At 45.2% G+C, this 15,840-nt stretch overlaps 3 protein-coding genes across 4 annotated transcripts; 1 reads left to right on the top strand and 2 right to left on the bottom strand.

The window, feature by feature from the left end:
* Nucleotides 1–309: 309 nt before the first annotated feature.
* On the bottom strand, nucleotides 310–4,039 carry LOC309680809 (transmembrane protein C1orf162 homolog). The gene is made up of 6 exons (XM_082494549.1): nucleotides 3,443–4,039; nucleotides 2,667–2,729; nucleotides 2,232–2,328; nucleotides 1,828–1,916; nucleotides 1,146–1,225; nucleotides 310–533 (listed from the first exon to the last, which is right to left on the bottom strand). Exons 2-6 carry the CDS (start codon nucleotides 2,695–2,697, stop codon nucleotides 474–476), a joined length of 357 nt encoding a protein of 118 aa, XP_082350675.1. The 5' UTR covers nucleotides 2,698–2,729; nucleotides 3,443–4,039; the 3' UTR covers nucleotides 310–473.
* Nucleotides 4,040–5,098: 1,059 nt separating this feature from the next.
* ATP5PB (ATP synthase peripheral stalk-membrane subunit b) lies at nucleotides 5,099–8,236 on the bottom strand. The gene is made up of 7 exons (XM_082494505.1): nucleotides 8,133–8,236; nucleotides 7,970–8,012; nucleotides 7,428–7,573; nucleotides 6,769–6,932; nucleotides 6,250–6,375; nucleotides 5,850–6,029; nucleotides 5,099–5,256 (listed from the first exon to the last, which is right to left on the bottom strand). Exons 1-7 carry the CDS (start codon nucleotides 8,158–8,160, stop codon nucleotides 5,185–5,187), a joined length of 759 nt encoding a protein of 252 aa, XP_082350631.1. The 5' UTR covers nucleotides 8,161–8,236; the 3' UTR covers nucleotides 5,099–5,184.
* Nucleotides 8,237–8,361: 125 nt separating this feature from the next.
* Nucleotides 8,362–13,638, top strand: WDR77 (WD repeat domain 77; the record flags this gene model as incomplete). Of its 2 annotated transcripts, XR_014269987.1 has the most annotated exons (11): nucleotides 8,362–8,512; nucleotides 8,638–8,823; nucleotides 8,925–9,066; nucleotides 9,139–9,188; nucleotides 9,890–9,960; nucleotides 10,346–10,400; nucleotides 10,666–10,737; nucleotides 10,834–10,942; nucleotides 11,409–11,477; nucleotides 11,691–11,911; nucleotides 12,020–13,638. XR_014269987.1 is itself a non-coding variant. In XM_082494448.1 (10 exons), the coding sequence occupies 10 exons, from the start codon at nucleotides 8,362–8,364 to the stop codon at nucleotides 11,848–11,850; spliced, it is 1,065 nt and encodes a 354-aa protein (XP_082350574.1). In that variant the 3' UTR covers nucleotides 11,851–13,638. The 2 variants fall into 2 exon arrangements, 1 of the variants encoding a protein (XP_082350574.1); XM_082494448.1 differs by having other exon boundaries at nucleotides 11,691–13,638.
* Nucleotides 13,639–15,840: the final 2,202 nt, after the last annotated feature.

Here is a 15,840-nt window from a genome sequence, read left to right as displayed (position 1 = left end):
AATCAGGAAGCATACATTTGCATACAAACATTTCATTATCATAACTTAAATAAACAAAAAATAACTCATCAGAGCACTTGGCAACCAAAAAACCAAGAAAAATGCTATATTCTGACAGAAAAGGGAAACATAAGGGCACAGACATGAATAGATGCAGAGTAACTTTTCCATTTTCAGTTCTGTTTGGTAGTCCAAAGTCCAAACACACAAATGGAAACTTTACAAGTGCATTATAAGGAGTCACTGAGATTTCTACAGATGAGGAAATACAGTATAAAAAGCAATTTTCCACAACTGTTGGCAAGCAGTTTGGAATAGGAGACAGCTCATTTTGTAGTTATAAGGGGAAACTAAGGATGTTACATACGGCAGTGCTCGCATTTCTCAGAGCACTATAGGCCTTGATATAATGTTCTGGTAGCATTTGATGTGCAGAAAGTGCAAGCATCTTCATTTCACTAGAAACTTCATCATCACACAGCCATCGGTGTCCGACTCTGCTGGAAGACCAGAGTGGTGTAGGCAACCTCATTCTGGGGATGTGAAAGAAGGCACAAACATTAGAGGGAGTGCAAGCATCCCATCTCAGCGTGAACTTCCTGCATTTAACTTGTCCTCGGCACTACACACCATAAGCAGCCACAGTCTGCCCCTGCACATGGGAAGTCTAGCAAACGCTATGCTGGCTCAGAGCAGCTCTTAGCCTAGCTCAGCACCCTGGGCCAACTCTGCGTTAAGGGCTTCCAAAGAACCGATATCATGAATGAAAACTGCAGAAATACTTGCCCTTTAAAAACATTTTCCCCTAACCTGCCTAATTAGGGGTTTAGTTTCACACCAGAACCCTTGAAATGCGTGGGGAGTATGGCATTTGAGCCCTGTGATAACAGAGAAGGAATATCTTTCCTCCTACTGTCAGGTACCTCCTCAGGTAACTCCCCGCAACTATAAACGCAGGCTGAAGCCGGGGATGCACAAACGAAAGCACTTTTCCTTAGGCCAAAGAAGTGCCAGCTAACGCTTGAGTCTTGCAAGAGCAAACCTCTTTTCTCCCTCCCCCCTATCCCCAAGTTCATATTTACCATTCTATTAAGAATCTGAAGTCTCTGCATAAAGTATTATAAATAAATAGTTGTGACCTTTACCTGGATGTTCTTAGCAGATTCCTCAGTCGCTGTCTGGGAGGGAGTTTGCTCTTGCGTGTTTTGGTGGGATCTCTTACACCCTAGGAGGGAGAGGGACACCAGTCTCAGCCGTCTGCACGGTGTCTGGGGACAGCAGTGCAAGGGAGGCACGAGAGCGGGGTGACGGAGCAGCACCAGAGACCGCATGGCTTAGACGTGGCTTGTAAAGTCTGTCACAGATCTTTGCTGCAAAGCGAGCAGTCTGGCAGCCCGCGTCCCTGCCCTCCGGTTGGAAGTGGCTGGGATGAAAGCAACCGATGAATTTGGTGAGAATTCTGCATGGCCAGTGTTAGGATGGAAAAAAACCACCAACACAAACACAACCAACAAAACCCACCGCAACTCATCGATGCTAAAGTTAATTCTTCCATGAAAGCAGCCTCTGGGATGATTCATGAGGAGTTACTGCCAGGAATGACCTATTTATCAATACATTAATCGTTGAAGGGAGATAATTTGAGCCTCTTTCGAAGTAAACTCTGCAGAAGTGACTTTGAAACCCCAGTGCTGTAAGATGCAGCCGGAAGAGCACAGAAACTCAGCACCACCCGGGTTAAGATGTGTGGCACAAGGCGTTAAGCGCTTCTCTGCCACCAGGTCTGGACGGTCACGCTGCCATTACTCCCTCAACCGCACCACTTACTTTTTCTGATGAGGTAGATGATTGCAAGAACCACAACAGTCGACAGGATGCCAGAGAGAAAGACTAGCGATATGTAGAGTATTTCATGGCTGTTGATACACAGAACATAGCATCAGAATCCTCAGTTTTAACAGGGTGTTGAAGAATCAATAGTGCTCAAATTCACCAAAATTTATGAAGTGTAATACATTATTTATCCCAAACCCCATGAGATTAAAAGGTGCGTTTCTGTATTAAGCATCACTATGAATTAAATAGCGCACAGACTAGGAAATTATAGGCAACCTTTTAAAACCCCAAGACATAAAACATGTTATGCATAACTCCTCCCTTACAGGAGGGAGGAGTCTGCAGTCCCATGGAACTCTGTGTTCAAAGTCAGGAAATAAAGGTGGAGCATTTACTTATTAATCCAACATTTGACTTCTGGTTTTAAGTCAGCCACAGTGGTATGTATGGTGGTGTGTACAGTGACAGTAGTAGAAATGGGTTCTGGTTTAACTAGAAGTGAATAGAAGAAAAAGTATCAAAAATTGGTTTTAAAACATGTCACTTTCTCCCGTAATATTACAAGCAACAAGAACTACAGAAGCATACACCTATTCGAGTACCATTGTAAACATAACATTTCTCTATCAAAAGGCTGAAAGTGGAAACACCAGACAAAAAAAATATTTGTATTATTACTGTCCCACAGCAGTCTTTGACAGTCACACAGTTATTCCCAAATGCATACAGCTCCTGCTAAGCTACCCCCGGCTGCAGCCCTTTCTGAGTTGGAATAATATCAACTTAGTCAAGAATACTGCATCTAAAAAAATCCTTAAAGAAGAAAATACCTGCATTTGCTTTTGAGGAACCACCTCCCATTCTCTCCAAACACTAATGAACAGTAAGAGAAGCTAGAAGGAGGGGAGGGGGGAAAAAAGTTGTATTTATATACGTATACATACACACACACTAGAGCAAAACAAACCTCTTCTAACCCACAGACTTTATTTATTTTTCATCAGTTTCAGACATTGTACACAAACTAGAACAAAGCCACAGCAGCAAACGCAGAAATTAGCACAAATCCGACTGCCCTGAGCCTTGTTCCTGTGCACGCACGTGCATGTTCACGGCACTTTGATGAACGCACTGCCTTCTTTCAAAGGGATGGAGTGTATTTGATAACAAAAAAAGCACCCACAGGATTATTTTTGCAGAAGCTAGAACTGAGTGAGCTTTATGAACATTTTCATAGTTAGAAACAGATTTGACAAAATGCTCTTTCTCAAGTTACACACTTTTCCACTAGAGCAGGAATGGTAACTTCTCAGATTTGGGGGTGGAATCTTAAATTGGGAAATACCACTCTGCTACAGAACTCCTACCCTGGTATTTCTCACTGAATGGGTTGCAAACTGCACGCTGTGAATAGCATGGAAGTATTGCTGACAACAGGAAAGAAAACAGCCTGCTCTCTGTCACTGCCACCTTTTCCTACCGCACGCCCGTTGCTGCCCATTCCAGATGGGTCAAACGGTCAAGACCTCCCAGTTTCCTACTCCAAGAGCGCGTTGTATTTGCAGTAACACAAGTAACGCCAGTAAGTGACACAGCTCCATCTTACCTCGCACCATGCGACTGCTGGCTGCCTGCCTGCCGGTAGCAAAGACTCCTGCAGCGTTAGCACAGCAGCTGAACCGCCTGCTTTGTGAAAAGAATCTCTGTCAAACTAGTTAGAGCTCAAGTGTCATTCAGATATGGGGTTACACAAATGTGGAAGTTGAGCAACTTCACTTTTTTTTTTATTATTAAAAAAACAGGAAACTATGAAAGACACCTGCGTTCTCAGGAACCGTTCATCTAAAAAAAGTAAGTCAGCTTACTTCTTACTTCTAAAGAACATCTTTTTTTGCTTCTTCGTTGTATTGAAGACTGTAGAAAACTGCCATTTTACTAACTCCCCTAAAAATAAGCACTTCCCTACTCTAGTAGCAATCCATATAAAAGAGGCATGTAAGCACACCCTAGTCTGCTTGCTTCGGCTTAGTTACTAAATAAATCACTTCCCAACACAGAAAGGATGAGACTATGCATGGGTAAGTGTGTTGCTCAGCTGGGACGTTTGAGATATAACATCCTTCAGGGAAAGAGTTTCCTAAAAAAAGAAAATGAAAAGGCTTATACTGTGTATTATCATAATACACATAAAACTGTTTTCCTTGTTACACAAAACAGAAAAAAAAAAAGTAGCTTTTTTAATGAAAATTCAGAAAAACCCCCACCCTCTGGAATAAACTGACCTATTTCACTGTTTTAAACTTAATGCTTGCGAGTTCAGTTGCAGCCAAGTTTTCTGGTAGCTTTTGGCAAGTTGCCTGCCAGTTACATCCTCTTTTCCACAGAACAGGAAGACACTTTCATCACTATCTGAAGCTCTGTTATGAAAGGTTTCCAGTTCATTTTTAAAACAAGGACATTCATTTCGAGTACTCCAAGGACTGGACTAGGAAAATGGGAGCACTGGCACTCATTTTGATTTTAGAACATGTTTACAATTACAGTAGATACCTACAGGTCATTATCATAAAGAATTCTAAAGCAAAAACCAATCACTGCATCAGCACACAGAATTTTTCACTGTGAAGTTCTGTACCTTATCTCTTGAAGCATTCGTGATCAAACAAGGAACCAAACAGAACCCCCACTATAAACTAACTGTAGTGGTTTGCGTGTCTGACCTACCTACTTCAAACACAAAAAAGAAATTACTGTTGCTCCTGGGGCTCACCCTGGCCTTCGTTCTTGTTCAGTGTTTTTCTCAACAGTTTTCCTTTGACTGCAGTCAGTAATTAGCCAGCAGCAACCTGCTTCAGTCCATTCCCCTAGTTCCCCTTTCATTGCCTATACCTATTATGTTGCTAAAGGACTTTTAGAATAAAAAGGTTACATTATTGTTCAAGCTTCTTTCAAGTTCTACTCAATAGCTGTTAGCTGTCACTAGGATTGTTTGCTACTGCAGTACTTAGGACCCAAAAGTAAATGCAGTAGTTTAACAACCAGTCACCAAAAGCATAATAAAAATATGTAATAAAAATGTTTGCTTTGTCTAGAGGATCTCATTTTTATTTTAAAAAATGATTACTCTCTGGTGAACATAGTTTTTTCACTCTTAATGAAAGTTATTCCTGCCCACGGCAGGGGGGTTGGAACCAGATGATCTTTAAGGTCCCTTCCAACCCAAACCATTCTATGATTCTACTGCTAGTGAAAGACAGCAGAGTTGTTTGTTTGTTTCTTTAATGATAGATTAGAATCATACAGTTTCCAACAGTAGGTAATGAGACATGTCAGTAGAATTAGACGTGGTTACACTGCTGCCTGTGCACTCTTCGATAACGCCTTCAGGTCCAAAATGCACTTTGCAATACTCTCTTTCTGCTGCAAAAGAATGGAAAACAGCTTTCAGAAGAAAAACTTTATGAAAGACATTTGAACAAGCAAAGTACGTATTCTAATGCATTTTAGATACTCCTTTTTGGACTCATAAAGAGTTACAGATTAAAAGGGATATAATTATAGCTCATGAAGTCAGAGATTCAAATCCAGACAATAACCCGCATTAAAGCATCTGCACGCAATGCTAGAAATGCATTTTCTTTTTTTGTGCTCAGCTTCATTCCTTAAAAGAAATGACATCTAGAGCCCACCTGCAGATCTTAATCTGCCATGGTCTTACACAGAGAATTTTACAAGTGAGTTCCCTGACCCGTTAGGTATACACCTAAGGACAGGCTTAGCTCTGTGCTGCAACAACAAACACCACATGTGATTCCAGCTTAAATCATCAGCAACACAAGCACCTGGTACCTAGTAACTGGGCTTGTTAGCTCTTACCCAGCAGCAGGAATGCGTTGCAGCCACGTTTGGAAGTCACCCAAAGATGACCTAGCATCTTCTGGCTTAAGCCAGAATCACTGGATAGCAAATATTTGTACAGACTAAAGTGTAAAGCAGATTAAAAAAGGAAGTACCTGTTGAGGTGTGATGCTCTGGACAACATTTTTCTCCACCCACCGAATCATGTGATCTTGTTCTTTCTGATGCTTTAAATTCTGCATAGCCACTTGGTAGTCCAGCCTTTTCTTTACTTCATTGTACACCATCAGTAATCTTTCTCGATAATTAGTTTCCAGCAACATTGCAATGTTATTCTAGACACAGAAGATGAAATCAAAGTGTTAACTTTTGGCAAGAATATAGAACAGCAGGAGAACACATTCTATAGCAAAAGTCACTGGATCAAGCAGTGGAACTGGCCCTGTCCACAACGCACAGAGGGTAAACGGTTTGTTATCATTAGCAATTTAAGAGGCACCCAGATTAGTAGTGGAGACTGCAGTGGAAGCAAACAGTAGAGCTGGAACTGCATACCCGCTTGGCGTCAAAGAGGTAACTGCGGCCTTCGACCCGCCATTGCTCCTTCTTCTCCTGTTCAATGGCAGTCTCAAGATCTTTAATAGCCTCATTTTTCACCTCTAAAGCTTTAGCAATTTTCTCCTGAAAGAAGAAACAAAAAATAGGCCTCAGCATGTAAGATGCAAGGAAAACAAATTATCTGTAATTAACTTCTGAAATTCTGCATTAAGATTTGAGAAATGCCTGCATAAACTGACGGAGTTGAGGCTAAAGGATGACAAGGCAGAAGAATTAGGGTTCACAATCAATCGTACTTTAAAAAAATCATTCATGCTGGTATGAAGTGTTTTATTTAAGATTTATGTAATAATACCAACATAAGGTCTAAAACATACCTTATTTAAGCAACGTTCTGAAGATACTAGAGTCAGATTTTTATAACAGCCTGTACACAGTATTATTTTAAACATTTAAGCAAATAACTTAGAATAGTTATTAACCGCTACAAAGTTAGATTATGGTTTCTTTTGTTACCTCATTAAGTTTGTCAGCAAAAGCTGCTACATCAGACCCAAATTTTTTTACGCCATAAATGATGACTGATAATATGCAGGCAGCTGCAACTGTCTCGTGGTTAACTACATAGATTTCCTTAGAAAGAAAGTACAGCAGGAGTCCAGTTCCCAACATATAAGGCCCTAAAGAAACAATAAAGCAGCATTATTTGTACAAAGCATGAAAAGGCTCACTAAAGACAAACACCTAAGAGCCAGCTAGTTTAAGGCGTACAAGAAGATCAGGAAGCGTTCTCTTTTACCATGACAAAAAGTAGGAATCCGATGCACCAAGGGGAAAGGTGCCGAGGACGTTCATCACAAGCAGAAGCAACTTGCACCTTGCATAGACCTGCTGCTTCTGCTCATTCAGAAACAGGCAAAAGTCTCTGTTTAAAGGCTTTGAGGATCAGCAGACAAACAAACCCTCCTTCAAGATCAAGCTCATGCCATTCTTTTGGCCTTTATTTAAAGCACAGGTGTCTAGCTTTACAGCCAGGAAGGGCTGCACTGGCTCATTCTTCACAACTTCCTTCTGCATAGGCAAAAATAATTTTCTCGAATATTTTACCTTTTCCTCATCCAGAAGAAGCATAACTAAGCACACATTAAAAAAAAAATTAAAAAGTATATATTAACCTGTAACTCCTGTTTTAGGATAGAGAAACTGGAAAAACTCCTCAGGGATCAAACCATAACGAACTTCTCCTCCTTTCTCAGGCAAAGGTGGCAAAGGAGCCAAACACTGCTGAGCTGTATGCAGCGGTCTTGTAGCATGCAATATGCTATAAATAATAAGAAAGTTTCCATTAAGCTTATTTAAAAATAAAAAGCGCCAAACCACCCTTAGATGAGGCTCAAAGACATTTACAATTGAACAGATAAACATTCATTAGACACGCCTCCTTTGAGGAAATGGGCGGGACCAGATAACCTCCAGAGGTTCCTTCCCATCATAACCATTCTATAAGCCCCCAACATTAACTAAAAAGACAAAAATGCGGAATAACGTTATTTAAAAACGACCGGCAGGTTTCTGAGGCGCTACCAGGCCGCCCGTCCTTAGGAGGGGGCGGCAGCCGGCCGGGCCGCCCGGCACACCCGAGGCGCCGCTAGGCCTCAGCCGGAGGTCAAAGCCCCCGGCGCGGCCCGCCGAGGCCCCCGCGCCCCGCCGTACTCACCCCAGGGTGCCGGGAGGCGGCAGGCTCCGCAGCGCGGCCGGGGCTGAGGGAAGAAGAGCAGAGAGCGCATCAGGACAGAGCTCAGCCGGGACACCCCCCCCCGCCCGCCGCCGCCGCCGCCCCTACCCCCACCCCAGGGAGACGGCGCTGCCCCCGGTCTCACCAGCGCGGAGAACGAGGCGGGAGAGCATGGCGGGGCAGGGCAGGCAGCGGTACAAACACCTTCGTCCCGGTGACCGCCGGACGCCTCCGCACCAAAATGGCAGCGGGCAAGCTCTCGCGAGACGCGCGCGGCGGGGATGGGGCGGGCGCTCTCGCGAGAGGCGGCGGCGACGCGCGCGCGCGGCGCGGGAGCACGTGGGGGCGCCGCCGGCCCCGCTCCCGCCGCCGCCATGGAGGAGCCGCCGCCCGAGCAGCCCCCGCCGCCCCCGGCACCCCCGGCGGGCGAGGAGCCCGCAGCTGCGGCCGGCCCGGAGTGGAACATCCCGCCCAACGCCCCCGCCTGCATGGAGCGGCACCTGGAGGGCGCGCACTACCGCGCAGGTAGCGGGGCCGCCGGCCCGGGGGAGGGGGGGAGCGGGGTGGCGGGGGGAGGCCGGGCCGCCCGGCCCCTCGGGGAGCGGCGGCGGGCGCTCACCGGGCCTCATCTTCCCCCGCCTCTCCCGCAGACGGTGCCCTGCTGCTGGGCGCCTCGGGGCTGAGCGGGCGCTGCTGGACCGGCTCCCTCTGGGTTTTCGCCGACCCCCGCCGCGCCCCCAGCGAGGGCTTCTGCACCGCCGGCGTCCAGACGGAGGCGGGCGTCGCCGACCTGCGCTGGGTGGCTGACAGGGGCATCCTGGTGGCCTCCGACTCCGGTAAGCAACGGGCATCCCCCCCCCGAGGTGCCCACCGTCCCCCCCATCGCTGGGGCGGGTGTCCCCCACTGAGGTGGGTCGTGTCCCCCTCCGCCCCCCAGGCGCCGTGGAGCTGTGGGAGCTGGACGAGAACGAAACCCTCATCGTCAACAAGTTCTGTAAATACGAGCACGATGACATCGTGACGACGGTGGCCGTCCTGGCCGGCAGCACCCAGGCCGTCAGCGGCGGCAGGGACTTCTGGTGAGTGTCCCCAGCCCGGCTGCCCTGCGGCAGGGCCGGTGCCGGGCGCTGACTGCTCGCTCTCGTCCGCAGCGTGAAGGTCTGGGACCTGCCACAGCAAACGGTGCTGCACTCCTACAGAGGTGAGTGCCACGCCGGCCCCGGCGCCCCGCTCCTCCTGGCCCCTCCTGGCCCCTCGCTGGTTGCTGCAGGCTGAGCTCGGTCCTGCAGCATCGCTGGTTATCTGCCGTCCGCCAAACCACGCTTGGGGCCGTGATCTAATAACGTGTGCTAATCTGTGAAGTTTCCGGTGCAGCCTTATTTCTTTGTCTGTAGTTCATCTATCACCGCAAAATGAGTGGTATAAGGCTTAGTTTGCCTTGCATCTCTGAGCGTATTTTAGAGTATTTCTTCTGCACTGAAGTCTCTCTCCCACCTGCATATGATCACGTGATCTCCTAACCCATACTTGCTTTGAACAACAGCTCATTGGAGATGCTGATCTCTGGAGATCTGGTATTGTGATTTCTAGCCATGGCAGAGGCCGTATTTTGTTTGATCGTCATGTCCCGTCCTGCCCCAGCCCCTTTGTAACTGACTCTTGTCTGGAGGGGCTGTCTCAAGCTTACGCGTGTCACAGGGACTTGACCGCAGTGGCTCTGGTTGGATTTGGCAACTCATCAGTTTGGTAGGAAGCAGTTGGCTATCGCTGAGTAAAAGTTAACCCTTTATCTGGACATAAACTATTCTTTATTATACTGCTGTGCCTTCAGAGGTCCTTGGGAATATGCGGGAAAGTTGGATACGATCTTTGAGGCTCTTTATCCTTTTGTGCTTTTGGTAGCTCACTCCGGTTCAGTGACATGTGTGGCTTCCTGTCCTGGTAAGGACACTGTGTTCCTGTCCTGTGCTGAGGTAAAGCTTGCTTTCTGTCTAAATCTACCCGATAAAAATGAGATTTAGTTTTAGTTATTTACAGTTAAATGCACTTGCTGAGAAACCACCTGTTGTGTTACAAGCTGCATACCCGCGTTATTTAAACGTTAGTCTGATACGTTGCCAGTCAGCTTACCAAGATGACTTCTACAGGTTTGTATTAAAATGTGGGAGTTCCCAGCTCTGTCATGGGGATGACTGAAGGACCAAACTTGCAGTTAATGGCAGCATCATTTTAACACAAAGGAAGAGGTGGTGTGGGTTTGAATGTGGGTCAGTAGCAGTTCTGCAGTGAATCTGAGTTTATGCCTACCCCCTGCCACAAAGAAATTGTAAAAACCTTCTCTTCACTTTGGATTTATAGGATAGCAGAACTTTACTCTGGGACACCAGATGCCCCAAACCAGCTACTCGAATTGGTATGTTCCTGTGTGCAGTCGCTGCTTGTGTATGAGTTTTTGTTGGAAGACATAAATGATTTTATGCCTGACTTTACTATGTCTAATTTCAAATCTAGCGATCTGACCGTTTGGGCAGAAAAGCCTATTAAAACCCAGTACTATCGCAGAAGTACAATAAGCTTTTAAGTATTTGTCTTAGTGCAGTAGCAGTGCTAACTGAGATAATGTGGGAGTATCTTTGTACTGACTCTTTTCACGCACATCCCAATTTATTTACTCACAGTTTGCAGTGCCTGTAATCACCTCCCTACCTCAGTCATGTGGCATCCACAGAAAAGTGACATCTTTGCTTTGGGTAAGAAGTGATATTATTTGACCTTCACCAGACAAATCAAGGTCTTTTCACATGACAGTTTTACTAAAAACTTCATTCTCCCTTTCTCTCTTAAAGGTGATGAAAATGGAACAGTTGCACTAGTAGACACAAAGAATCCTGACTCTGCCCTCAGCTCCACTGTGCATGCCCGAAGTATCACGGGGTTTGCATTTTCTGCACATAGGTACAGTCTGATATACTGGCATGGAACATGTGACTACATACACTTGAAAGCCTTATTTGTTTTTAGAGTAAAAACTTAGGGAGTACCAGTTTTGGTCTCTTTATCAAGAAGATCAATAGTGAATAATAGAGTAAACCAAACAACGTCTCACTTTTGACAAGCGTGTGAATATACACGAGAACACTTGCAGTATTCAGAATTACTGACCCACTCGCTGTGGGGATTTTTCTAATTTACAGTCGCCTCTGCCTGAGGAATGATTACTTGCTTTCCAATGCTAATAGAATATTCTCGCTTAGTGTGCTGGCAACCTGCCAAATAATGATGAAAACATTTTTGTCAGATTGGTGTCTGTTATTTCATTGTACCTGCATCAGGCTCACAAAGAAGTGTGCCTTTCACAAGTTTATCCCTAAGAAGCTTTCTTGTATTTGTTTTTTCTAACCATGGTCTCTCTCTCCTCTAGTTCACCCTTACTGGCTTCAATCAGTGAAGACTGTTCAGTAGCTGTTCTTGACTCAGACCTCTCAGAGGTGTAAGTACTAGACAGAATGTATTCACTAATATAGCTGTTTGTCTTCTTAGCTTCTCATTAAGTTAATTTTTTTGTCCATATGCTGAGTGGAAGATGAAAATACTCCTTAAATAAGGGAGCATCATCCCAACAAACTAGCAATTAGGAATTGCACAAGCCCATAAACTCTCAGTGACAGTGCTTTGTGGCTAATGGGGTGTTCATGTTTTCCAGGTTCAGAAACCGTTCTCATCGAGATTTTGTAAAAGGCTTATCGTGGTCTCCGTCAGACGATGCCTTGCTCACTACAGTTGGATGGGATCATCAGGTTTTACATCACACTGTCCCCATACCAACTGGTGAAGCTTCTGGAGTCAACTGTGTAAAAGAATAGTTTTTTAAACTCATGGTCCAAATTCCTTCCTGGCATTACTTTGATTCTGCTGAAGTCAAAGGTGTGTGTGAACTGGAGCGGGTATGGTCTGTTGTGACTAAGAAGGTTCCTGTAGTAATATTGAATTAGGCATAAGTTAGTTACAAACCAAGCTTTACCCTCTCCTCAGGAGCTGGCTTCACCTGTGATGAGACTTCAGTATTTTACTCTGAAAAAAATTGACTTCAGGCACAGAGGAGACTTGGAGACATAAGGAATTGGGTATAATTAAAAAAAAAAATATCAAAAACACTCACTTCCTTCCTCAGTTCTCCAAACATGGAATTAATATAAATGTTTTGGGGGGGAGTTTAAGAATACTGCCTCTTGCCTCTTATGGGTTGGATGTGAGAGCAACACTCTTAAGCACAGTTCTTTGTTATGTAAATCAATTGTTCTAACTGAATGGGAAGATGTGTTAGCATTTAAAGGCCAGAGGGGGTTCCACTGCTGTCCTTAATGCAGCGTGTGGTTTAGAGGGTTGGTCTTCACTATCTGCTAGTGTGGATCCTATGAGCACTGGTCATGCACTTCTGCTGCCTTGATGGGTGCCGGAACACCAGTGCTCGGTGTGAGGAGCCGCGTATGCTGTACGACAAGGATCCCAGCTGCAGCCCTGTAATTAAACACCTTCACAATAGTGCATGACCTGTGCTGAAATACTGGGCCCTGCGATGCCCCACGCCGGCTTGCAGCCGAGGCCCGCTCAAAGGGGCTGTTACTGCCGCGTGCTGAAAGCCAAGAGAAGTAAGCAGTTGCTGTGCTGTTTGACACCACGTTTCATCTCCTCTGTGCTGAAGACAACTTATTCAAAGCTAAGACCTGTGAACAAAAGCTTATGTAAGGGAAAAACTGGACTAAGGACTTGCATTGTCATTTGCTTGCTCCTATAAACAGACTCTGCTTAGTGATAAGTGAGACTCCTCATGCACTTGTGACTTGTGTTGGAGACTGAGGGGACCAAGCGTTCCCATAATCCCCCAAACAGACTCCACATCATCCTTAGAGGTGTTTTTTGTAACATACCACACACTAGTCAAACTAAACTGTTTCCCTGGAACACATTTAACTGAAAAAAAAATCATTGCTCTGCATGCATTGCCACTGCTCTAGATGCGGCCTGGTCTGGCCTAGTATTTCCTAGGCAGAATAAAGCAGGTCCTGACTAACAAAACAAAAAATCCTATTGAAATGACTGCTACTCCTGTTTCTTTGGCATGACAGCAACACTAAAGTGTACACCGCTTCCAGTGGGCTGATCCCTGCATAAACATAGGTTTTAGTTGATCCAAATTACGCAGAGCCCACAATTAGTTTTTAGGCAGACTAACCTTTCCCAGGCTTTGTGCTTTTCTCATAATCTTTAAACCTCATTTGCTGCTTTTTTAATTCTCATGTCATACAGGTGTTTACAGAGCAAACTTCCTAATCTAGAGCGGTGTATGACAAGGAAAAGGTAAATGATTACAAAAACTGACAAGTTTCCTCAAAAGTACCCCTCGAACAACCAAAAAAAAGTTACCCGTTAGGCACCTCTGATGGTGTACTGAAAACTGAAACAGGTCTTGTGCTGCTTGTGAAAGGAGTTGTCATGGAAAAAGTGGAAGACGGTTTTTAAATAAATCATAGTTTTCATTTGTACCTGGGTGTACGTTTCACCGGGCCACTTCTGTAGTACTGAGGAGCCAGCTGAGATCGCTCACACAGCGTGAATTTCAGTACCTGAAATTAAAACCGTTCTTAAATAAATGTGCACCGTATTACTTTAATGCTAAGGTACTCTCGTTCTTCAGCGCTAGTGCAAGGCAGGCTCTAAGTCCTGCTTCTTTTCAGGAAGCTTTTCTTTCAAAAACTTGAAGTAGGGTTTCTGTTGTGCAAAGCTAAAAAGAAAAGTTTCAAATGTCAAGTATTAAACCACATTAAGGTTCTCGCATTGCCACCCTGTGAGCAAAACGCAACAGTCCATGGCAAAAAGCATAATGGTGGAAGGTGAAGCCTATATGGACAACAGGACATTATTGATATATTAAGCCTGCTTTTACGATTGCTTAATGACTTTTAGTGTGGCAGCACAAAAAAATAACTGCTTCAGCATCTGGGAAATCTTTGGGTGAAGCTTTATGTTCTGCCGCAGGAGGGCAGCAGCTGCCAGCCTCACAAGTGGCAAGGCAGCTTCCCCCCAAAAGGTTTGCAGGTTTCTTTTAAGAGTATCTAGTCATTTTTTACCACTTACACTTGGGGTTTTTCACCATTGTAAGAGAAGCACAGAAGAGTGACAGTTTATCTAGGAGTCACTCGTATTGTGTTTGCTTGACTCCTTGTTGATTGCACCGTTGCTAGCAAGGCGCTATATATATATATTAAATAGTCATGCCACTGTGCAGGCAGCACGGCAGAAACACTGGCAGAGCCACATCAAGGCTTGTTGACTTCGTAGCTATCTGCAAAGGAACTGGAGAATTCTCTGGGTGTTGCGGTACGCTCACACTGTCTGGATTACTTTATGTGCTGTTCAGGCTTAGAACACATCTGTAAATACACTGTGGCTAGAGTAAAAGCTTCAAGATAGGCATTGCACACTTCCCTCCCGGAGAACCTGGTTCTGTAGGCAGAGCTGGATTAAAGAGGTGAGAATGCAAATAAATATAATTTTGAGCAGTGGGGAGAATAAGCCACTAAGTATGAAGACGAGCCTGCCTTTTATGTTGCTGCTTGCATTGCTCACACTGTGTTTTCAGTTTTAAGTACAACATTCTAGTTGGGACTTGCAAATAAGCATGCAAGTTTCATTACTAATGAAAAGCTCAAACCCAAGAACTATTTATAGAAGCGTCGCAGGCTGAACTGCCCGAGCTGCCCTGCCAGCCTGCCTAACCAGCTGGGCGCGAGGGGCGTTCTGGAGCGACGGGGCAGTTGGGGCTAGCTGCCCCATCATCAGCCTCCTAAAAACCACTTAAATTGCCACAGGGTTTATAGCAACAACTGGTAAGTAGAAATGGGCCCAAGGCCTAGGGAAGCTGGAATTCAGACTGTCGCGGAGGCCAGTTTGAGCTGTTTCCCCGTCCTTTTAATCTTACATGCAAAGATCCGGATCTCGGAGCAGACGGACCACTTAAACAATTCTAAGTAAAGTCAGACCACACACATAATAAAACAATACGTCCAGACATATTTAATGCAAGAAGGTCAGTGTTCAATGGCACTCATAAATAAGAGACTTTGTTCAACACTTTACAAGTAAAGCTATCAGTTATCCTACGTTAGCAGGTACTTTTGAGGAAGAGGCAGCTGCAGGGGATAATTTAGGTTGTATGGAGACTCGAATGACCAAACCGCATCGGAGAGGGTTGAAGCAGAGCGGTTCCATTGTCACTGTCAGCGCTGGCACTGGGCAGTAAGGTAGGTTGCTTTGCTCCATTACTACCTCTCACTTTCTACCTCCTCTGTTGCTGAATTTATATAGCGAAACCGAGGTGGGAGAAGGAGCAGGAAGAGGGATGGGAGTGCGGTTTCTCCGTGTGCTGTCCTGACAGAGTTACCTGGCGGAGAAGGAGGGAGCTCTTCCCATCCCTGCAGGCCAGTGGTCCTCCCTCTCCATTTCGGATTTAACTCTCTGCGGGAGCTTTGGCTGCCAACCACGCTGACAGTGCTTTCTTTGTAACACAAATGGTTCCCAGTGGCCCCAGCATAAACGGGTAGTTGTTACCAAAATACTAGTACTTTGCTTAATGCATCCAAAAGAAGCAGGGATAGCCCAGAGAGTTTAAAGAATAGAAGAGTTCCGCTGCTTAAAACATTCATGCTAACCAGTTGTACAGCTGTGAGCAGTCCTACCTGATTTAGTTACACCATAGGCCACTACGCATTCCCAGAATGGGTGTTCTTTGAGTAATGGCTATTTCATAAACCTGACTTACATTATCACGCTTCTAATGGTTAATATAAACAAAT

Source organism: Vanellus vanellus (assembly GCF_965231255.1).
Source record: "Vanellus vanellus genome assembly, chromosome: 23".
In the NCBI taxonomy this organism is placed as follows: Eukaryota; Metazoa; Chordata; class Aves; order Charadriiformes; family Charadriidae; genus Vanellus; species Vanellus vanellus.
Note: the sequence above shows the minus strand (reverse complement) of the source record. Positions and strands in the feature narration are given on the sequence as shown.

Bases quoted from the DNA above. Each gene is read 5' to 3' on its own strand.
- LOC309680809 (XM_082494549.1), bottom strand. From the start codon at position 2,697: ATGGGAGGTGGTTCCTCAAAAGCAAATGCAG. The intron at 1,917-2,231 runs GTAAATGCTCCA...GTGTATCAACAG, and splicing joins GTCAAATGTTGGATTAATAA to CCATGAAATACTCTACATAT. The intron at 1,226-1,827 runs GTAAGTGGTGCG...TCTCCCTCCTAG, and splicing joins CATCTACCTCATCAGAAAAA to GGTGTAAGAGATCCCACCAA.
- ATP5PB (XM_082494505.1), bottom strand. From the start codon at position 8,160: ATGCTCTCCCGCCTCGTTCTCCGCGCTG. The intron at 7,574-7,969 runs GTGAGTACGGCG...TATTATTTATAG, and splicing joins CCGCCTCCCGGCACCCTGGG to CATATTGCATGCTACAAGAC. The intron at 5,257-5,849 runs GTACTTCCTTTT...ATTCTTTTGCAG, and splicing joins AGAGCATCACACCTCAACAG to CAGAAAGAGAGTATTGCAAA.